The 23,710-nt window shown below is 36.9% G+C and overlaps 1 protein-coding gene across 3 annotated transcripts; it reads left to right on the top strand.

Annotated features, from left to right (window-relative positions):
- The first annotated feature begins 14,197 nt into the window (after positions 1-14,197).
- On the top strand, positions 14,198-20,793 carry LOC127416018 (iroquois-class homeodomain protein IRX-6-like). Of its 3 annotated transcripts, none has more exons than XM_051655092.1 (7): positions 14,198-16,152; positions 17,017-17,280; positions 17,702-17,811; positions 17,920-18,203; positions 18,322-18,930; positions 19,230-19,335; positions 20,228-20,793. In XM_051655092.1, the coding sequence occupies exons 1-7, from the start codon at positions 16,087-16,089 to the stop codon at positions 20,265-20,267; spliced, it is 1,479 nt and encodes a 492-aa protein (XP_051511052.1). In that variant the 5' UTR covers positions 14,198-16,086; the 3' UTR covers positions 20,268-20,793. The 3 variants fall into 3 exon arrangements, with proteins under 3 accessions (XP_051511052.1, XP_051511059.1, XP_051511067.1); XM_051655099.1 differs by having other exon boundaries at positions 19,230-19,344; XM_051655107.1 differs by lacking the exon at positions 17,017-17,280.
- The last annotated feature ends 2,917 nt before the right edge of the window (positions 20,794-23,710 follow it).

Here is a 23,710-nt window from a genome sequence, read left to right as displayed (position 1 = left end):
TCCATAAGACTCCAGTGGTTTAATCATTGTCTTCTGAAGTGATCCAGTTGGTTTTGGGTGAGAACAGACCAAAGTATAACTCCTTGTTCACTGTAGATCTCCTTGGCGATCATGATTTCAAGCTTGATTACACTTATAGCGCCATCTAGTGCTCTTTGCATGCGTCAAGCACTAGGAAGTGTAATTGAGCTTGAAATCATGATCATGCCTAGAGACTGCAATGGCAAGATGTACGGTGAAATAGGAGTTACGTTTTGGTCTTTTCTCACCCAAAACAAACTGGATTGCTTCAGAAGACATTGATAAAACCACTGGAGTCATACAGATTACATTTAAGATGACATTATCTCCTTTTTGGACCTTCAAAAGGCCTGATCACCATTCACTTGCATTGTATGGGCCTACACAGCTGAGATATTCTTCTAAAAATCTTCATTTGTGTTCAGCAGAAGAAAGAAAGTCATACACATCTGGGATGGCATGAGTGTGAGTAAATGATTAGAGAATTTTCATTTTTGAGTGAACTGTCCCTTTAACCTGAAATAGAAAATTGACCATCACAGCATACAGTTTCTGAAAATTCCCGATATAGCAGCCCCAGAGGCAATGCTGAGAATGCAACACGTCCTAGTGTTGAGTTATGTATTGTTGCGTTGACACATTTTGGAATGCAGAAATGTACAAAAAAAAATGTGTGTAGAGTATGTTTTGGGCATTAGTCTTCCCAACTTTCCCCTCCAATTAATGCTCCTCTTATCATTGCTTGTTCTAATCTTTTCTATTCTCACACTGATATTTCTCATTCATTTATTTGTCCCTCTTCTTCCTCTTAAATCTCTGTCTCCTTCCCATGCCTTTCCCCCTTCCCCTGTTCCTTCAAAGAGACTTGCCTGCAGGAAAGCCTTATTGAATCATGTTAAACTTTCTCTCTTCTGATTGAATTGCCAGATAAATTGTCTTCGCCCTATGCGAGCCAAGCTATGTGTAAGAGCTTACAGTGATAACCCATTAAGACTGTATTCATTTAAAGAGCTTTCTTTGAGACGGACATCAATAAAAGGCTTTAAAATAAGCCCTGTTGTGTAAACCAAGCATGTTAAAGAGATGCTAGCAAGGCCCAACATCCTGCACTCTGCAGCACACAGCAGAAAGCTTTACTAGCTCTCTTTAAAATAAGTGACAGGATGAGCTGATATATCACACCATCCCTTGCGAGTGAAGGAGGAATAGAAGCTTCAAATCCTCTCTGAATGACATCTGGACATCAGTACACATTGCCTCCCATTCAGAGTGACAGTAAAAGCTCTATTGATTTTTAGCAGATTAAAAACACAGCAGGGAGCAATTTAAAATAGACTCACTTTTCAGAGTGTCTAGCCACTCTGACTAGTGTTATTCCAAGAACAAAATCATACCTGAGAGTCACTCTAACCAACACTTTTAACCATAAAAAAAAAAAAAAACGTTGTTTGGGGGAGGAATTACATGAGTTTGTTAAAACATCTTGTGTTTTTTTTTTTGTTTTGTTTTTTTGTTTTTTTTAAAGGAGCTGTGAGAGGCAGATTGTAAAATGTGATTCATTGAAGTGTCACTGTGTTTTAACACAGAATCTTTAGTACGTCTTTAAATGCAAATAAATAATAAAATAGCCTAAGAATTTTTGACAACTTTTTGTTTAACATGATAATTATTTTAAGATGATATTTTTTTATTCATAACAATTTGTAGATGGGCAGCGCTCACACACATATACAGACTAAGGTTGTTGGGTAAGTGTTGTGTGTAAATGTGTGTTGCTTTTAGCCATAAGCTGAGAGAGCGTTTCCGCAAATATGTCAATACCAATTTTACAATCAATAGCTGTTTCAGTTTTGGAGTTTTGCAGTTACTTAGCCAAGCACAGTATATCTCTTATCCTCAGTATATATGTCATTATATACAATTCAAGAAATTATAGTTGTGGATAATTTAACTCTAGAATGCATAAGCAAATTTACCCCCATAAAATGCATATGTGGGTTGAAAATAACTAGTCTAGATTCTTATTCTTTACAAAACTACTACTTACACTTACACTTACTTTAAATTTAAAGCTTACTTAATTTACAAATTGTAAACCATGACTTGCACTGCACACAAATAACTAATATTGGCATTATATTCATGCTGTTTAGCCAGAGGGGAACTGGCCCCCACAGTGAGCCTGGTTTGTCCCAAGGTTATTTTTCTCAATTAACCAACATCTTATAGAGTTTTGTGTTCCTTGCCACAGTCGCCTTCAGCTTGCTCACTGGGGTTCTAAATACAATTATTATTTAATTATTTAATTAAATTGTTGTGTTTATACACAATTTACAATCATATTTAATCAAACTACACAATGATCACTCTAAATCTTTATAGATATTACAGTTTCATTTTTTTGTTAATGCATGATTTCCTGTAAAGCTGCTTTGAAACGATGTGTGTTGTGAAACGCGCTTATCAAATAAAAATGACTTGACAGTGTAAAAAAGGCTTTATAACAGAAATATGTGCAATTTCCATGTTTGGTGGTAATATCAACAATCCTACACACACAAACACATACATATACTGTACATATGTATACAAGTACAGTTGGACTATATGAACAAATGTTTTTTTTCTTTAAAAAAAATGTAGTTATAAACTTGTAAAATTACAACCTTATGTACTCTATAAACATGGCATTTAACAAATATTCAGTTGCATAACACATGAAAACTGAAAGAAAATAATCAATGTATTACAAGAGTAATACCAGTGTTAAATGCACTGAACACCATAGTATATACAGGTGCATCTCAATAAATTAGAATGTCGTGGAAAAGTTCATTTATTTCAGTAATTCAACTCAAACTGTGAAACTCGTGTATTAAATAAATTCAATGTACACAGACTGAAGTAGTTTAAGTCTTTGGTTCTTTTAATTGTGATGACTTTGGCTCACATTTAACAAAAACCCACCAATTCACTATCTCAAAAAATTAGAATATGGTGACATGCCAATCAGCTAATCAACTCAAAACACCCCTGCAATGTTTCCTGAGCCTTCAAAATGGTCTCTCAGTTTGGTTCACTAGGCTACACAATCATGGGGAAGACTGCTGATCTGACAGTTGTCCAGAAGACAATCATTGACACTCTTCACAAGGAGGGTAAGCCACAAACATTCATTGCCAAAGAAGCTGGCTTTTCACAGAGTGCTGTATCCAAGCATGTTAACAGAAAGTTGAGTGGAAGGAAAAAGTGTGGAAGAAAAAGATGCACAACCAACGAGAGAACCGCAGCCTTATGATTGTCCAGCAAAATCGATTCAAGAATTTGGGTGAACTTCACAAGGAATGGACTGAGGCTGGGGTCAAGGCATCAAGAGCCACCACACACAGACATGTCAAGGAATTTGGCTACAGTTGTCGTATTCCTCTTGTTAAGCCACTCCTGAACCACAGACAACGTCAGAGGCGTCTTACCTGGGCTAAGGAGAAGAAGAACTGGACTGTTGCCCAGTGGTCCAAAGTCCTCTTTTCAGATGAGAGCAAGTTTTGTATTTCATTTGGAAACCAAGGTCCTAGAGTCTGGAGGAAGGGTGGAGAAGCTCATAGCCCAAGTTGCTTGAAGTCCAGTGTTAAGTTTCCACAGTCTGTGATGATTTGGGTTGCAATGTCATCTGCTGGTGTTGGTCCATTGTGTTGTTTGAAAACCAAAATCACTGCACCCGTTTACCAAGAAATTTTGGAGCACTTCATGCTTCCTTCTGCTGACCAGCTTTTTAAAGATGCTGATTTCATTTTCCAGCAGGATTTGGCACCTGCCCACACTGCCAAAAGCACCAAAAGTTGGTTAAATGACCATGGTGTTGGTGTGCTTGACTGGCCAGCACACTCACCAGACCTGAACCCCATAGAGAATCTATGGGGTATTGTCAAGAGGAAAATGAGAAACAAGAGACAAAAAATGCAGATGAGCTGAAGGCCACTGTCAAAGAAACCTGGGCTTCCATACCACCTCAGCAGTGCCACAAACTGATCACCTCCATGCCACGCCGAATTGAGGCAGTAATTAAAGCAAAAGGAGCCCCTACCAAGTATTGAGTACATATACAGTAAATGAACATACTTTCCAGAAGGCCAACAATTCACTAAAAATGTTTTTTTTATTGGTCTTATGATGTATTCTAATTTTTTGAGATAGTGAATTGGTGGGTTTTTGTTAAATGTGAGCCAAAATCATCACAATTAAAAGAACCAAAGACTTAAACTACCTCAGTCTGTGTGCATTGAATTTATTTAATACACGAGTTTCACAATTTGAGTTGAATTACTGAAATAAATGAACTTTTCCATGACATTCTAATTTATTGAGATGCACCTGTACATTTAGGTCATATAGGATCCATATATGCAGTGTAGGGGTAGTGATGCAATTCTCTTATAAATGTAAAAAAAAAAAAAAAAGTCAAAAGACACCTTTATTGAGAAATACATGGATTGGCAGATCAAAAGACTACTTCATGTACAAATTATAGTCAGAAAGTAGATGGCCATGCAATTTTTGACCCACATATGTATTGTAGGGTATCTTTATTTCTAGTTAATACATTTTGATGCCACGACATACATTTTTATTAATCGTTAAGAGAGATGGATATACAGTATAATATCACACAAACTATTATCTGCACATCAATGCCTTCTGTCCATAATCATCTCTCATCCCTGTCACAAAAATAAGTGCTCAATATACAGTAAATATTATGGTATTATATATATATTATATAAATATACAGTAAACTCTACATGCTTGGACTTTTTTTTTTTTTTACTTTTGTTAAAAAATTAAAAAAGAAATATAACAAAAATGTAAAAATATCTTTATTCTAAAATATATTGATTATTTCAAATCATATAGGAAAACACGTCAATTGACAGTGTAAAGATCAGATAAGAAATGTACGGCTATAAAATTAAAGAAATGGCTTTGACTGAGCCCGTGTTTAAAAGGGCTCAAACATGCTTGGCTGCAGGTCTGTGAGATCAGGAGAAAACACATTACATCAGAAAATGAGTTGGTAAACAAACAGAAATCCATCGGGAACAGGCCTCAATAAGCAGCTACACACACTTAGAAGTGATGCGAGCTGGTCCCTGGGGTTTTACAGAGGTAGTTTAAATAAAACTCACACGTTCTCTTTCTCAAATGTACACCGACACACACACAGACACACATACACCAGAAAATTTAAGAAATATAAGAAAATTAAGAAGGTTGTATGTGAAAATCAGTTTCTTCATGCAACACGGAATAACAAAAAAGACAGGGAGACAGGAGAGATAAATGGAAAGGAAATATGTAGGACAAAAGTGAGGTGAAGGAGAAGTGAAGTCAGAGGAGTAAAGAATGTGTGACCAGTCTAGCTGCTAAAAACATTTTGACAATTAAACCCTATGGCACTATCCAGGCAGTAAATACAGTGGGCTAAATCAATAGCGACCAGCCATAAACAGAGACACGAAAGATACAGCTGAACAAAATGCTATGGATTTTCAGTGGGGCCATGTGACAGCCACTTTCAAATGCAAATATTAACTTATGCATATTGTCCTCCTGGTGGTTGGGCACCTATTGATTGGATAAAACTAACTCTATTGATCACTGAATAGTTAATGGAGATAATTAAATCTATGATGTACAGTACTTAAGACTGTTTCTGAAGCCCTCCCACACACTCAGGGGACGCACAGAGGACTTTCACTTTTAGCCATGCCCTCATACAATATAAATTATAGTGTAAGATCTAAATTAACATCTTAAAGAGATCAAATAGCAGACATATTAGGCTGACATGTAAATGATCCCCCCTACGAGTCTAAATAAATGCACAGCAATGGGAAAAAATATATATCCTTAATCGATCAGCATAATTCATGGCATTAAGAAGTGCTGGAAACAGGAAAAGGTTGCTGTAAGTATAGCATTAAAGGGCAGTGTACAGTGCGCAGGCCAATGTTAAACAAACTGCCAATCAATATCTCTTTTATTAATGGTCACAATCAATGCAGCACTGACAGAGCAGACCAATTAACACTATCGATTGAGAGGAGAGGATGGAGATAAGACGAAGAGAAGAGAAGAGAAGAGAAGAGAAGAGAAGAGAAGAGAAGAGAAGAGAAGAGAAGAGATGGCAAACTGAGGGAAGAGTCTCTGGCAAATCAAAATGGATATTCAAATGGTGCAACGTCATCTGCTTCCATTCAAAAAGCATCTAAAAAAGGCCAAACAGAGGCAAAATGAAATTTACCTCCTTCCACATTAATAGCCAATCATTTTCAGAGGTAACCACTCAAGCCAATCAGCTTTCAGTATCACATTTACGCTTCATCAAGCCTGCTTGTGGAGAACGTGTCAGGTGAAGAGAAACTTTCAAAATATGCCAAAAATACAGATAGAATAAAAGTTATTGGAAGATCTAAAAACATGTGAAAGACTAAACAACATGATCATTTATTTGACGCAATGAAGCAGTGGAGGATGGAATTTGTCTACACATATAGTAGCCTATTAGGTGAGTAGATGTTACTGTACATGGAATGGGGCCCTTCATTCATTTATGAATGTTTGCATTGATCGTAGTATGTAGCTGGCGCTGAGTCATTTGTTCCATTCCTTTGTTGTATTTACAAGTGTTGAGTTGGTGATCGGAAAGTGCTGAGTTTATGAGCGGAAAGAGTATTAGGCCTACACATCTGTAGTTATCAAGAGAGGACGTCATCGGTGTATGGGAGCATAATTACCAGCAAAAAACATATCATAATACATGATATTTAGACCCATTGCAGTCTTTTATTGGTTTGATCTTTCAAGACTAATTTATATATTTGCCTCCTCTGAAAATTTCATTATGGACCTTCACTGGTTTTCAACCAGAAATGTCTCTCTCTCTCCTCTCTCTGTCTCCACTACCTTCACAGAACGATGGGGTTTAAAACACCAGGTTCCCACACTGTGTGGCCCCCTGGGGTGCGGTGTGGAAGACACCCTGACAGAAAGCAGACCTGGACTATCTCCCAAGAGGAAGGAAGGGGTCAGGGGGCAGTGGCCCCTGTCTACCGCCACTGCCTGCATGTGATGTGGGGTCTGCATTGGGAAAGCTGCTGCTATTCTCTTCTCATCACACACAGAGCATTCTAATAAGGCCAGACTGCAAGTTCTCCTCCTCATGCCCTCAACCCCAGGGAACTGTCCAGATAGTCTGTATGTGTTTGTGTGTGTGTGTGTGTGTGTGTTTGTGTGTGTGTGTGTGTGTGTGTGTGTGTGTGTGTGTGTGTGCACGCACACATTTGTGCATGTGTGTGACTATTGATTACAATATCAGAGATAAAATATGTATTCCCACACTGAGCATCATTAATCTATATGCATTTTTAAACACTTGTCTCTGGGACGTTTGGAGCAGCCATGTTGACAGTCCTTATCATCAGTCAACAAGCGTTTCGGCTGTGAACTACATTGTTGATTTTTAACACAATCCATACTGCTTTCTGAAACTGCTTATCATCATGTTCCCAGTTTTTCCAGTTATCTGTACATATTTTTTCCATTTCTTTCCACAGAGTACAAATTTCTTCAGTGTTCTCCTTCCTGTGCCATGTCCTGTTCCCAAGGAGACAGGGTTAGAGGGCCATATGGTGAGTGTCAGCCATGCTGGCGGCTCTTATGAGGGGTTATCAAGAGCTGAGCTACCTGACCCCAGTGACCTGCTCACACTCAGACAGCAGCAGGAAATGTGACAAGGAGAGCGACCAAGAAGAGAGGAAAAAGAGGAGGGGGCCTTCCAAAATGAACATCAGAGTATCCAGTGTCTGTAGTGAACAACCATTATTCCAATATTTATTTTATCTATTAGATGTGTATTTGATGTGTTTGTTATAAATTTGTAATTACATATTCATAGAGGGAATCTTTCTGTTATAGGTTAGTTAAAGGTCTTCTCATACTTTTGACATTGTGTAACATACTGCTTCTGTGCATATCAGCACAAAGATAGCCTTTTCTTGACTGTAAGGGACACTTTGAGTCATGCATTTTTCTTTAAAAAGAACAAACGCAGAGATCAAAGAGGGAATGATTGACTTAAAAAATTTATCTTATGGATAAAACGGACTGTCTTAAATGGGATGTTCCAAAACTTCCTGTCAACACTGTAATAGAAATGTCACATTGAGGAACAGATTGATGCAATTACACAATCTAAAAACATGTTTGGAGCTGGGAAGTACACAGACTGCCTTCTGGAGGAGGATCTCTCAGGCCCTGGTGGAGAGTTTGTCAGCAAAGTATTTAAAGAATGACCATGTATATGGGGAAAGCGTGAGCACACAAATTCCAGTAATCATAGAATGGATGACATGAACCTTAGGAAATTAGAGGGTTACCTTTGCATCTGTCAAAAGAGGCAACAGTCATCATTCTTGCTCTATCTCTCATTCATTCTCTTCTCTTTTTTTTTTTTTTTTTTCTTTACCTCCCAACCCTTTCAGCCCATGCCTTCAAAACCTAATGAATCTCAGACGGGCATACCAAAGGGAAAAAAAATCTAAAAAACTGGTCTTTGCTGTTTGCCTTGTTCGTGGGGTATGAAAGTTTAACTCAGCCCCTCATTTAGAAGATGCTTTGATGAATTAAAAAGGATTGAGAGTTTATGCTCTTGCTCTTTCTCTTTCTCTCATTTTTTTTTTTTTTAGTTTTTTTTTTTTAGTTTTATGCTATCCACTAAGGTATAAAATATTCACTGTATGGGACTGAGTGCGTTCATTTGGGGTTTCAGCACGTTAAACAATGAGCTACTCAATAATCTGAGATTTGAAACGCAGTCCTCTAAGAAAATCTTTACATCCCTGCTATAGCTCACCTGTACATTTATTCATCCTCTGTCTGCCCTCCCTGGGCTCAAATTCTTACTCCCTAACCAAAGAAAGAACCAAACACAATACACACTGCAGACGGATATAATAGGATTTCATATTGAATCTCTTTCCTTGTTGCAATCAGCAGATCAAACCTTGTGGTCAGCAGTGGCAAGAATCAGGTCAATTATTATTTAATTTTTTTTATTTATTTGCTGTGTTTATATGATGTGCAGTTGTTAAAGATTGTTGAGATCTGCAAGAGTGAACGCTTTATTACATTACATGAAGGCTATTTGACATTATAACTTTACACAGAAAAAGTTAGTAAGTGATTTTATCACACTAAAATCATGTTAACACGCATATTGTTTATGTCTTATAGATAGATAGATAGATAGATAGATAGATAGATAGATAGAAATAATTAGCAATTAGTTTTGAGCATGCATAATGAATAAGACAAATACAGACACTGGGGTGTAACTGTCAGTACTTTCCCTGGATTTTATTGCAGTGTCTAATGCTTGCAATTTATAGCCTTTATCCTCCAAACTTAGTTAACTTTTGGGGTTAATTGGACATCTGTTGAATGCAACGCATCTGTGTGGTTATTTAAGAATGTTGCCTGTCTATACTGTAACTACCAACAGTTCTGGACTAATTTCTTGAGATAAGATGGTTCACTAGAATAACTGAATCTGATATCCATACATCAGAGAAAATTGCCAGGCAGACAAAAATCTTAAAAGCATAATATTGCATTTCAAGTACTCAAACATGTGTTTACTTAAGGAAGCTGACTCTAAATTAATAAAGAAGACACCTATGAGGTTTGATCCAAGTTTCTTGGTCCCCAAAGTAATCTTGACAATCTGCTAATCAGGAATTAGCAGTAACAACAAAAAGCTGTAGCTGGTTTTGAAATTTGATGATGAATGTACGGCCGAGTCAAGGTCAAGGGCTGTGGAAGAGCCATGTTGAGACCTAGTCTAAAATAACCAGCTACTTCAGAAATCAAAGGTATATAATTTCCATTTCTTTACAGTTAACAAAGTGTTTGATCTTGGCAGCTATATAACATATGCTTTTAAGTTCTGCAAAGGGTTTTTTTTTTTTTTTTTTCACTATAGTGAGATCCAGATTCCAGTTTGGGAAAAATAACCTCAGACAGATTTGGAGGTACATAACACATGCAATTTGAATGGAAAATAAAAAAAATAAAAAATTAAATGAAATAGCCATGTCTGAATGGCACTCGACCGTAACAGCATTGTGTCCTGGAAATGAAAATCCACAACACTGTAAAATGAGGAATGGGTGAAATTCTTAGCATGTTACATGAGAGTGAAGTGAAGACAAGCTGTGTCTGGGATAAAACATGTGTCTGTGTCTTTTTTCCACAGAGCCAATTGGTTACACTGTTAAATTATGTGTGTTCTTGCCTTTTCTTTAGTTAGTCAGGACATACAGAATTTATGAATGTGGCACCAAGATACACTGATGTAGCACCTCGGTTCTTTCTTCATTTCTTCATTTTTTTTTTTTTTTTTTTTTTTTTGTGCATACTAAAAAACATAGTTAACTCATATTGGCAATCATCAATAATTTTTATTCCCCAATGAAACAACTGAGTAAAGAGTAAGGTTGAAGCTCAGAAAAAAAGTAGGAGAATGAGTAAGGAATGACAAGGCATTCTAGTTTTGGACACTGATTTCTTGCTTGGATGGAAACATTGGTTTTACATCAGAAAGCACAGAAATAATGCACTGGGGACTGACACGACAAGGCCCGACGGGGCAGATGAAAATAAAATGTGTGGAGGAAATATTTTTAGAGCCATCTGGCTTGCGTTTGAGACCAAGCATGGAGAAGAAAAATCTCGGGCCTGCAAATGAGGACCAGAGGCCTCAGAAATTGAACTGTCGTTGCAGGAGATGCTGTTTTGTCCTGCAGAGGTAAGGCTAGACTTCAGCAGCCCCTGTCTGTTCCCACTTACCTCCAGGGCAACACACTCTCACCTGAAGATAAAAGCAGTCAGCTCAATTTTCCTAAACCTACAGAATAACAAAAGTTACGTGATGATAACTAACAAATGGTCACTTTCTGTTTTTCCCAAATCCCAGGGGTGAAAACCTGATGCTAAAATGTGCCCGTCATAATAAGAGATAAATGAATGTTCTTTCTGCCTGTACATGTAACTTAATCTTTAATTATCCCGCCCTACAAGGCTCAACATTTTCCCTCTTCTGGCAATCTTTCAATCCAGGAGTAAAATCAAAAGTGAAAGAAAACTTCTCAATTAGTTGAACTTCTTACTAATACTGCATGGTACCCAAGACAAGGCTTTGAAGTAAGAGCAAGTGGAAAAGTAAATCTGACATTACAACAGCCTGAATTTCTTTCATGTTTTCAAAAACATAAACTTAACCCATGTGCGTCCATAAAAAAATTTTAAAAAGTCAGAGGTCTTTAAAAGACAAAAATGTCCACGTCAAAAAACTGGCATAATAATATTATATATTTATATTATTTTTCACGTTCAATTAGTTAATTTTTTTAACCAACATCAGTCCTGATCATAACTACCAAATATTCATTCATTTGCAGGATTTTAACCCTTTAAATGCCAGTTTGTTTACATAATGCCACTGTTGTTTTTTACACACACACATACACACAAATTTCTCAATACACATACCAAACACATTCTGACATCCATACCAACACACCCACACAATTGTAGCTGCATCAGTTATTCACTTAGCCTGCAGTGCTCTATAATACAGCAAACAGAAAATAAGAAAAAAGCATGTATTTGCTCCATAGGCTAAACATGAGAAATATGGCACCATCTGGTGGAAAATATTACAAATTTCAATTTTGAAGTCAGGGCTCCGGAATGAAAGCATAATATCATAGAATTCATGATTTTATACTTTAATGGCACTGGGATCAAATATTGCAGATTTAATGGGTTTCAATGGGGACAATTTTGTCCTTAAGGTCCTGAGTGTAACTATTTTGTGAACACAGTGTATTATAGATGTATTACAGGAACTGAGGTTGAAAAATCAAAATTCCCCCAACAATACACACCTTTGGCAAAAATGTAGCCGTTGCCATTAACACAGCCAAAATGATCTAAAAAATGAAAATGAAAAAGACAAAAATGTCCCTAAGGTCGCACGATGGTTAATTTACTGTCCTTGTACAGCAAAACTACAATCTCAAAATCCAGAAGTATGTCATGGAGATTGGGACCTAGCAATGAACTGTATCCCCCATGTCTCTGTCACAGTCCTTCATCTTGCCAACTGTAAAAAACAGATAAAAACAGTGCAGCCTCTCAGAAGTGTTTATGCAAACAAACACCAAGCATGGCTACTTGTAAGTATTGGCACCAGTGTTTGGTTAACTACCCAAAAGCATCTGCAGATGGGACCTTTCCCAGGGAGCCACAAGCACGATGAGAAGAGAAAAGGGGGGAGGAAAAGAGTGGTTACAGAGAAGATGAGAGAACTGTATTTCTAAAGAAGTATTAGAACCACACAAATTAGTAGAGATGTTATAGTCTTCTCTGATCATGATGAAGGGTTATACAGTAATTACTGAGACACTTGTGTAATACAGAATGTATTTGTCCCCAGAGTTTATTGCGAGATGAATAGATTTAGTAATGTGTGCATCCTTGACCATACTCTGATCATTACATGTGTGCACAGACAATCATACTATTAGGCACTGGAGCCTTACCTGACAAATATTTTACCAATATGAATACAACATGCATGTGCACAAGCAAATATGCAGAATTCAACAAAGTCACTAGAGGGCTTACTCAGAAACACTGTGACTGAGACATACTAGTTCAATCTGTATGTAACAAGCTACAAATCCCTGAAAGCAACATAGGAACACTGATGATAGATTTACACTGGGGCCTTTAGAGATCCTGCCAGCTAAACAGTCCTGTTCACACAAGCTCAGCACAACAGTGATGAACAAACCTAAATATACAGTGCATCACACATCCAGAAAAAAAAAAGTGTTGGGTGTCTTTTGCTGTTATCACAGTTTGAGAACATTTTATAATGAGTGTTAATTAAACAACTTATTTTTCTAGCACATTATTTCAAAACTACCTGTAATGTACACCAGAAAAATTATAAGCTGGCTTTGGCATATGCACCAACTTTAAGTAAATAAAACATAATTTAGCATTTACAACAAAATGGAGCAATTTGATTTCATTATCGACACTGCAGAACAGACATTGAAGCCATTTATACTGCATCAAACACAAAGGTTTTATTAAAATAGGTAGACAGATAACTTTATAATGCCTCTATAGGCAAAGATAATTGCGGATTAAAGTCTCCCTAACTCTGGTCAATTTATCCATCTGCTGAGATGAAGTTTGTTTTGGATATTGCTGGGCACTGTTGTGGTCCCATCCATTATAATTTGAGTGCTTCTTATTAGAATATTTATTGCCTTCTTTTAAATGTTTTGATAATTTAGCAGTGTTAGTAGCTGACCAGGAATGAAGCGAGGAGTGACAGTGAGCAATAATTCAGGATCTCGTATGTCTGGGATTCATCTGAATATATCAGGGATATCAGACTTGTTTAATGAGATATCACTCTGCTTCGATCCAGGTTGTCCCCTCCCCTCTGCCCCTCTCTGAGCATGGCCTTATTATTATTTTATAAAAAAAAGCTCTGATCTGTCTTATGAAAAAGCAGAAAAGCTTTGTGAAATTCATTAAAGCAGCCTGAGAAATGTATTAAATGAGAAGGTGAAGCTGGCTGTTGGTTTAACCTTTCTGCTGTGAGGCTTTGAGTCTCCATAATCCCTATGCAAGCCCCCCCCCCCCACACACACACACACACACATCTATCTATCTATCCATCTATCTATGTATGTATGAAGGACTGGTCATTCTGCCTCATCAGTTAGGGCTGATTTAACTTTCTACCTCCACCCCCCAGTGGTAGAGTTTATTTTAGTTTAGTTTAAAAAATAAACCTACTCTAAGGCAAGGGCATAGCCAGGATAAAAATGGATGGACCAAATTTTCTCCAAATTTTCCTTAGCAACAGAAAGGTGGTGCTTTCAAACAGTTCTTGCACACTTTCAGAAAACAGAATTTATGCCTTTTTTTTTTTTTTTTTTTTTTTTTTTACTAATTTAGAAATATATTTTTGAAGTAAAAAAAAAAAAATGTAAAAAAAAAAAACTCTAATAGTCTGAGTCATTGGCTACGCCACTGCTCCAAGGAATAATCACTTAAGTAAGTAAACGAGTGAACGTGGCACTCAAAGTATTGATGGGCTTATATTATGTTGCTGTCATTGCAGTTTACGAGTTATCCTTCGTCACTCCATCAGAGCCATACACTTACTCGCGGCTCTCTGGCGCCTCTCGAAGAGTGAGCTCGTAATCGCAAAAAGATCACAGTGGACATTGTTCTCGTCCGTTTTAAGTAGGGGCAGTGATCTATTCGTCTCACATTATCCCTGGAAATTATAAAATGAGAGGAGAATAGATCGTTGCGATAGCCACAAGACGTGGAGAGAGTGCGTGAGCATTGTGACTTACTGCGCGTGCGTGAGCACTACATTATAACTTTTCTATCATAGTTATTTCACAGTAAAACTATTAGGATAGTTATTATGACGGGGGGGTCTTCTAGGCTAATTATATTGTCTAAAACATTTAATAAAACTGCATGTATCACCCTTTATCCAGACTATTTCGCGCGTTATTTCTACCATCACTTTCAAGTACGCATCCTTCAATTAGAATGCTGTTCCCGTCGCCTCCCACTACTGCCGTATAATTAGACTTGAGCGATTCAGCTAATTCCTCTCTCTCTCTCTCTCTCTCTCTCTCTCTCTCTCTCTCTCTCTCTCTCTCCCAATCTGATCGTCTAATTTCACCTCAAAGGCATATTTTCACGGTGTAACTCGCTGGTTAAACAAGGCCATATCCATTTGTTAATTGATGCAATTACGCATTTCTCATAATGGTCGCGTAGGTCCCGAGATACGCATCAATCAGTTTTCTGTTGACCTGCCAGAGGTTCTCTCCATGTGTGCTCGTCTGCCGGGACTGGCCCTCTCTCTAATAGAGAAAGATAGAAACATCATCGCAATTAACATCAGGTCGGACCTCTGATCGGTCAGACAGACGCGAGCAAGGGTCCTGCACAAACCTCTTCAGTTCATTCCCTCATCAGCGGCTTATAGTGTCTTAAATGTAGTCTAATAATAATCAGCATATTGGAATTGAGAACATAGCAATCTAATATTATAGTTATTATTAAAGATTAGAATTGTGACATGTTTATTTATAAACCTAACAAACTTGTTTCAAATCCTCTTTTGCTTTAGAATTTAGCCTATATGTGAACAGACATCTAATGGGTAAAAACACGTCATTTGCCATGAAAACATATTTTTCCAAAATATACTAAATATCGTTAAAGAATGTGTGTTACAGTAATTAATATTAAAAGTGTATGTAAACTTTGTAGATTTAAAATCTTTATCGGATCAAAAAGTATTGATTATAGCCATCTGTTTTAGCAGTTGTTTCCAAGTGATTTATCTTTGCACTCTAAGTCTTAGAATACCATGATCTAAAAAATAAATAAATAAATAAATAAATAAATAAATAAATAAATAAATTTAAAAAAAAAAACAGAGGGGACAAGGGTGTGCAAAACACACCTCAAGAAAAGCGCGAAGCATGACGTGATTGGCAAAGACATCACTCTATCCTCTTCCGTCCCGGGATTAGGATGACGTCACACGGATACCCGTGCATGGATGAATTCTAAAGAACTATAGAGGCACAAATAATAGCACAACCACAAGTTCATTTCTTGCAAGTCTTACGTTATCCTTTAAGCTTTCTACAGCTGTTTAACAACAATATGTTTGTACTTGATGAAGCTTAACTCTAATTTCTCATTTCCTTAAGGGGATTATACATACATATAAAACTAGGGCTGGCGCAAACATCCTCAGTGCTTCCCAGTTAAGTGCAGTCATCTATTATTGAGCGAAGGGCCGAGTGTGGAAATGTGTGTAAGACGCTGGATTTGAAGTACATTTTGTTTCAATCGATCAGAAGGAGAAGAATATTGCTTATGGTTACAAAAGAAGCAGCTATGTCTTTCTCGCAGTTTGGATATCCTTACAATGCAACTTCTCAGGTAAGCATGGAAACATTATATATTTGTCCTATGGAGATGCTTAATGACGGCTAAAGCCACAGTGTGTTCTTTTAACTTTCTATGGACTGTAACACTGGGTAGCAGGTTGCTCTATCACAAAGTGCATCCTAAAGTAAAGTTAGGCTATAACTTGGGGTTTGTCAGTATTTATAGTAATGGGTTATTTGAATTATAAATGATCTCACGTGTTATTGTAAACGTGTAAATTACCTTTACGGTGTAATTGTTCATGGTGAGAACGAGACTCCTCCCTTTGCCGGTAGCCTTTGCTGTTTGTATAAACGAATTACACATGTTTACATAAAAGCGATTTTGATTAATTGAATTGAGAACAATCATAGGTTTACTTTAATCTTAAAAAGATACAACGTTTCTATACAGTCAAAATATGACGGTTAACTACCCTACCGTTAAGCAAAACTAACAGAAAGTTTTACTTTCTGACTTAACAGAACTGTAGCAACTGGACATTGTTTTTTTTTTTTTTTTTTTTTTTTTTAACCGAACAAGTAAATTAGCCCACAAAAAAAATAAAATAAAATAAAATAAAATAATAATAACAAAATAAATAAATAAATAAATAAAATTATTTCTTAAAGTTTCCATGAATTTTATTAGGCTAAGTCTCAAAGTAAAATGAAAGCACACTTCTTATCTTTTTTTATAAGAATACAACACATAGATTAAATAGAATCAGTTTTAAAGGAATAGTTGTACAGATCAGGCTTAAAAAGTAAGAAAGCGTCTTAAGCTTACCTTACATTTCTGTGTAAAGGAAAGTGTGCGCATACTTTGTAACACAAAGATGAAATGACACGCCTATCCACAATTTTCTTCATGCAGTTTTTCGTCTCGGCAAACCCCAGTACGACTTGCTGCGAATCGATTTCCAGGTCGGTGACTGAAGGATCGAGCGCGTCTCAGACAGCAGCCTCCTTCTGCTGTCCCTCCTATGAGAACCGGCTGCTGGCGAGCACACGGACGGAGCTCAACGCCGCGCTCGGGATGTACGGCTCTCCGTATGCAGCAGCAGCGGCCGCAGCCGGCCAGAACTACGCCAACTATTTCCCGTACAACGCCGACCCCTCGGTCATCTACTCCAGCCTGGTATGTGGAGCTCTCTCATCAGATATAGCGCGAGTCCACGTTCAATCGATTGACTTATTCAAGTCTCGGCTTCTTATCGATTATTTTGGTTTGTAAGAGGATCAATTTGTCTTGCTGTCTGGTGAAATAACTTTGAATAATCAGAAGAAATAGACAGAATGAAGCGCGACATTGCACATCATCTGCTTCGTTTATAAGGGCCTATTTTAATGGGAAGATACTGTGTAAATAAAAATATGTTTACTGTATATTGTCCATTATGTAATTAATAAAAGAAAAGTATTATGGAGATGTTATTTCAAATATAATAAATACATGCCATTTTCTAAAATAATCAGGATCAGACTAAATACCAGTAATAACAGCTGCCACATATAAAGTTTAAAGGTATTTTATGGTGTTTTACTTGATTTATTTACAGAACCCACAATATGATATTAAAGAGGGGTCAGGAAGCCTTCATGGCACTATAACCCAACCCGCTGCCTACTATCCATATGACCACTCACTGGGACAGTACCAGTATGACAGGTGAGTTTTAAGTCTGTCCCATGCCTAATAAGATTTTAATATCATATTTATAATATACTTGTAATAAAAATTCTCAGATTCAACATGCCGCTTTTTGTCTTGATCCAGGTATGGGACAGTTGATTTTAATGGGTCAACACGGAGAAAGAACGCCACGCGTGAGACAACAAGCAGTCTTAAAACATGGCTTTATGAACACCGGAAAAACCCATATCCTACAAAGGGTGAGAAGATCATGCTGGCCATCATCACCAAAATGACTCTCACTCAAGTGTCCACCTGGTTTGCCAATGCTAGAAGGAGATTAAAGAAAGAGAATAAGATGACCTGGTCCCCCAAAAACAAAGCAGGGGATGATATCAATAAGACTGACCCAGACAGCATTACCAAAGGTACCTCATATCTCTTCTCAGCTGTGATTAAATCAGATTTCTGTACATAAAACATGTTTAACTGTGTTTGTTGTATTATGTGAATTTCACTTCACTACCTCTCACTGCTTTCAAATAGACTCCAAAGATAGTAAGGATGAGCGGGACCTGCAGTTCAGTGACCTGGATGACATTGAGGATGAGGACTGTGACAAGCTGGACAGTGACTGTGAGAAATCGGGTCAGGATGACCTCCTGACTTCCTCCCCTCCAAAGAGAGACTGTAACCCTGACCTCCCTCTCCACTCTAACTTCACCTATTTTCCCTGTGGCCTAAAGAGTTTGGGGCCTGTGAACCCTGACCACCTGGATCCTCTGGGCCCCAAACCACACCAACAGCAGTCATCACCTCAGTCCACCTCTACAAGCACTGTGGCACTCTCTCACTGTGAGGTATCAGAGAAACCCCGGATCTGGTCACTAGCACGCACAGCCGCTGCAGGGGTTGTTTTAGGCACGCAGCATGGAGATGCACGGACTGAGCCTGTGGACTGTCAGATGCAGGGAGTCAGGTTGCCCACAGTCGGAGGAGGGCAGAGTAGGGACCTGAGCAATATTGAAAGCCTTTACCAGGAAGGACTGCATGGGATACATAAGGGATACAGTAGTGGAAGCTACAAGACCCTACAGCTACACTCTTCGACCTATCCTGTACTGACAGAATCCTGCCAGTACTCCTCAATGGAAGGTACAGCATTTCTGTGTTGAATCTACATTATAGAACTACAGAAAAGAACCAAGTAACAATACCAAAGTTTAACAGGGTAAACTTTTCTGCTGTTGTTAATTTTGAATGCTAGTTAACATCCTTTCAGTTCTTAGTTAATTATTGCAATGATACATATTCAAAATACAAAATATTATATTGTTTCCATATCAAGCTACATCTGTAGTGTTTAAATTGTTTGTGGTTATTGACAGTTACCTGTGGGTATGTACATTCAGGGTGACTGACAACGCATTTGTGGTCTTTTATGTTTACTGCAGGCTTCCAAAGTGCAGGAAAGACAGAGACAGAACCCACCGAGCTCAATGACACATGTCCAGTACTGCAGGATGCTAAGACCACTGCATTCAGACCTGTGATAAAGAGGTGAGGAAGGTGAGCATGAGTGAATAAACACACACACACACACACACACACACAGAGAGAGAGAGAGAGAGAGAGAGAGAGAGAGAGAGAGAGAGAGAGAGAGAGAGAGAGAGAGAGAGAGAGAAAACTTTGCATTATTAGAATTTTAAAAATTATTATTTAATTTAAGGATAATTTTTCCAAATGAGGATGCCCCAAAATGTCCCCAAAGAGAGGTTTTGTAATTTTTTGCTCACCTTTGGTACAAAATTGTCCCCAAACCAAGTACACACACACACACACACACACACACACACTGACAAATGTACTTACTTTCTGAAACCCTCATGTTGATGTTCTTATATTATTCCATATTCTGCAATAAGAAAAAAATCTTAACCCATTGACTACCTGCTTATAAACTCAACAGGATATATGCACTTTCTTATAAGCTTTTAGAAAGATCCGCAAAGAGCAGACATTTAAATGTACCTACATGTATTGTTTTCTTTTCTAAAAAAAAAAATCCAATCAAATAGGATTACATGATATCTGTCACCCCACAGTCTGCATAGATTTGAGTGGACATCAAATAATGCCATTACACATACTTTCTAGTAAAGTAACTCTGATAACATTAAACATTTGAGCTGTGCAGCCCTCAGCTTAACTGATGAAAATTACTGGATTCTTCTGGCAATATTTCAGTCACTGCGCAACTAAAACAGAATAATGTATATTTATTTTTAGTATCTATGTGTGTGATTTGAGGTAATACGTTCTACAAATCATCTGTGTTTATTTCTTTGCCACAAGGATTTCATCAAGCAGTTCTCCAGTATTACCTGTCCTTTTCACCTAGTCTGACTTTCAAAATATCACCTCATACATTTCCCTTTTCTCTGTTATTTAGGACTGCAGAAATGCCATTAAACGCAGGGACATTTTTGTGATCTGCATTATGCACTATGGAATGGAGGCAATGAAGAACTAAGCTCATGGCAGCAGACACTTGAAATTCTAGCGCAATGATGTGTACTCTTTCTGGAACTGTGAAAAATGGAGGCAGCCATAATTTTGCACAATATGATTTGATGGTGTCAATAACGTTATGCAATGTTTTGTGGATGTATGAGAATAACTTGTCTGTGATTTCTTATTTTTGCACTAGCAATCGTAGTTTAGTTATCCTATTTATCTATTTATTGTTTGATTATCCTTCTGCTTTATTTATCTGTTACCAAACATCCTCTCAAGGTTTTGTTGTGTGTTACGTTTATTTATCTGTGGTCATGTGCTTAATGTTCTGTGATTAACTTTTTTGAAAGCTGGTGTAAAACTTACAGTCAGTCTTTTTACTTTTATTTACTTAACAACAATTACAGAGGTGAGATAACTTGCTCCTGAGGAGTGTGCTCTGTATGTTTATATCAAGAAACTGTGTATAAATGTTGTGTTGTAATTTATAAAATATTTTATAAGAACAAATTTTCAATTTTTCTGTAAATATTTATTTTATACTATATATATATATATATATATATATATATATATATATATATATATATATATATATATATATATATACTTGAAGTCTTGATGTTGTTGGAAGGTCATAAACTTAGAGTTTGTGAATAGACTCAACAAGGGTGTGAAGAAAGGGGACATCCGTTTCTCATTGTCATTATTTAATCTGTACTGGCATCAAATACTTTGTTACTGTTCAGGCTGGGAGTGAGAAAGGAATAGGTTATGAATGCAGCTTTGTCTCCATTGCGCGCGAGCGGGTTCATCATCATCCAGTTCTTGTGTTAACAACGGGGTCACGGGAGCATCCATGGCATGAAACGGGCATGAAGTGTTTTGAAGTTGATCAGTCAGTTTCACGAACTAACCTCCCCGGGAATCTTTAAGCACCCAATTAAACGCGTAAAGCAATGGCTATAGAGGTTCAAAAACACGGGGATTTTTTAAATTTTATTTTATTTTATTTTATTTTATTTATTTATTTATTTTTTTATTATTATTTTTTATTTTTTTTTTCGTTTATTTATGGTCTTAGACTGATTTCAGTAGCGGAGACAAATGAGTTGGCATGTAGAATATCTGCCTAAAAGGATAAAAACTAAAATGGAAATAAATAAAAGGAAATCACACTATTACGTGTTAGGCATGCATTTGTGATGTTACATTTGTTTTCAGTAACCAGAAGAGAAATTAAGTCTTGAATATTAGTCTTGAATAAACATGTCAGTGGTAAAACAATAACATAAAGCATAAAAACAAGGCTGGAGCAATGACCTAGTCGTGTTCCAGTAGCCTAAATTAAGCCACATAAATATAGACATTATTTCAGGACGGATTGAAAGATTAAGGCATGTAATAAAAGTATTAGGACTGTATTAGGTCTATTCAAAGGCGCTGTGGTCAGTTTGTGGGCGAACTGAAAAAGGGGTCGTGCCGAATGTCGATGTCAATTGTTTGCGCTGCAGAATTGACAAAAATGATTATAATATCGCGATAAATAATAGGCCTTAATTTTTAAATCCTATAAATAAATGTTTATTTAGAAAAGCCTTCAACAGATATGGTCATAATGCCATAGTTGTAAATAATGAGCTAGAACTTTTGTTAACTTAATGTTTTTATTTTTCTAAATTATTATTGTTATTATTATTATTGCTGGTGTTGTTGCTTTTGTTAGGCACGTCAAAGACGCCATAATAAGGCAATAGCCTATAACACAAATGTTTGCATTTCATTCCATGTCCGATTACATTTTGGTGGATTTTTGAAAGCTTAATTTGCAGCTGAAGAAATTGTGGTAAAATGTATATAAGAGGCATGACACGATGCAGGTGGCATGCTTTTCCTCTTAGCTCTCCGTTTTTGTTTTTATTAAAGGTCAACGGACCATCGTTTGGATTATCCCTCAGGATCTGCACTACCAAGCAATCTATCCAACAGGCGAGATCTATTTCTACAAATCTTCCTAAATATAATCTCTCAAAATAATATTCTGTATACTATTTTGATTAAAAAAAAAAAAAAAAAAATCAGAAACAGAAACAGAGCTTAGCATGGTGGAGAGTAACTAGGAAGATTTCAAAACCAGAAGCCTAATGCTTAACAGCCTGAGGCCTGTTTTTTCTCTAACCATCTTGCTTTCAACGATCTCCACGATCAAACATTTGACCCAGACCACAAACTGCCATTATACGATGCAAACAAACAATGCACAATAACAAACCATTTTGTGTATTATGCACGGTCTTTTCCTTTATTTAAACTGCTAGACCCGTAGCTAACTGATTCTGTGTTGACAGTGCCACACAGTTGTATGACGGCCACATAAAGACGTTTGCTGTGTGTTAAATATTTAAAGCAAAGGTAATTAAAATGGGAGCCGTAAAGAAGAGCTGCCAAACATTATTGAAGGTAATGATGCATGTGCAATGGGATTAGTGCGGTAGCGCTATACCTGAGGGAACCGGCAATAATAGCATGGATTCCTGCCACACAGCATCAGGCTCACACTGCAACTAATATATCAATTAAGAGCCTGTCTTACAACAGGTTTACACCATATTAAATCTAGACCAACGAGGGCAGAATACGTCTAAGACTGCATTCGCGTTCAGATGGGGACTATGTAAAATGTGTCTTGTGTCCTAAAGTGTGTAATTAGCTTCAAAGAACTGCTTCTATGATTCACTATGTTTGTCTGTCCTTCAGACAGTAAATTAGACTATTGGATGGGTGAATTGGACACGTGCTATACATTATGCAGAGTGCATGAATGTACAGTAAATGACATTACAATAATGGTCTATAATGAAAACGTCGCATTTATAAGTAGTTTAATAAGGTCGATCATCCTCATCTATTTTTTTTAATTAACCAATTTTAATTCTTTTAGACAGATAGATAGATAGATAGATAGATAGATAGATAGATAGATAGATAGATAGATCTGGTTCTTCCCATAGGGTCAAAATTGACCCTTTAAGATAACTGAAGAAACAATTTGGAATAAGTCTTTTTTTATTATTTATTTATTTATTTATTCCATCGTTATTATTATTATTATTATTATTATTATTATTATTATTATTACACAAATTATTTTAAATCATCTTGTGGCCCCTTTGGAAGTTTGCTGAGGCCTCCTATAGGCCCATAGAGTGCCCCCTAGTTGAGAACTGTTTCAAGGGACTTATTAGAAGGACTTATATAATAGTTATTGCTATCATATAATCAATATCTCATAAATTACAAATTTGCAAGAAGCCTTTAACCTTAGCCCCAAACATCAGGTTAGCTTTATAAAAAATAACAATGCAACTTACACCGATTAAACATGGGGATATAAAAAATAAAAGAATGTCTGTTAAGT

Source organism: Myxocyprinus asiaticus, chromosome 2 (genome assembly GCF_019703515.2).
Source record: "Myxocyprinus asiaticus isolate MX2 ecotype Aquarium Trade chromosome 2, UBuf_Myxa_2, whole genome shotgun sequence".
Lineage (NCBI taxonomy): Eukaryota > Metazoa > Chordata > Actinopteri > Cypriniformes > Catostomidae > Myxocyprinus > Myxocyprinus asiaticus.
Note: the sequence above shows the minus strand (reverse complement) of the source record. Positions and strands in the feature narration are given on the sequence as shown.

Coding starts and splice junctions, on each gene's coding strand:
- LOC127416018 (XM_051655092.1), top strand. CDS start 16,087: ATGGTTACAAAAGAAGCAGCTATGTCTTTCTCGCAGTTTGGATATCCT. Junction 18,204..18,321: donor CCCAGACAGCATTACCAAAG/GTACCTCATATC, acceptor GCTTTCAAATAG/ACTCCAAAGATAGTAAGGAT. Junction 19,336..20,227: donor TTCAGACCTGTGATAAAGAG/GTGAGGAAGGTG, acceptor TCTGTTATTTAG/GACTGCAGAAATGCCATTAA.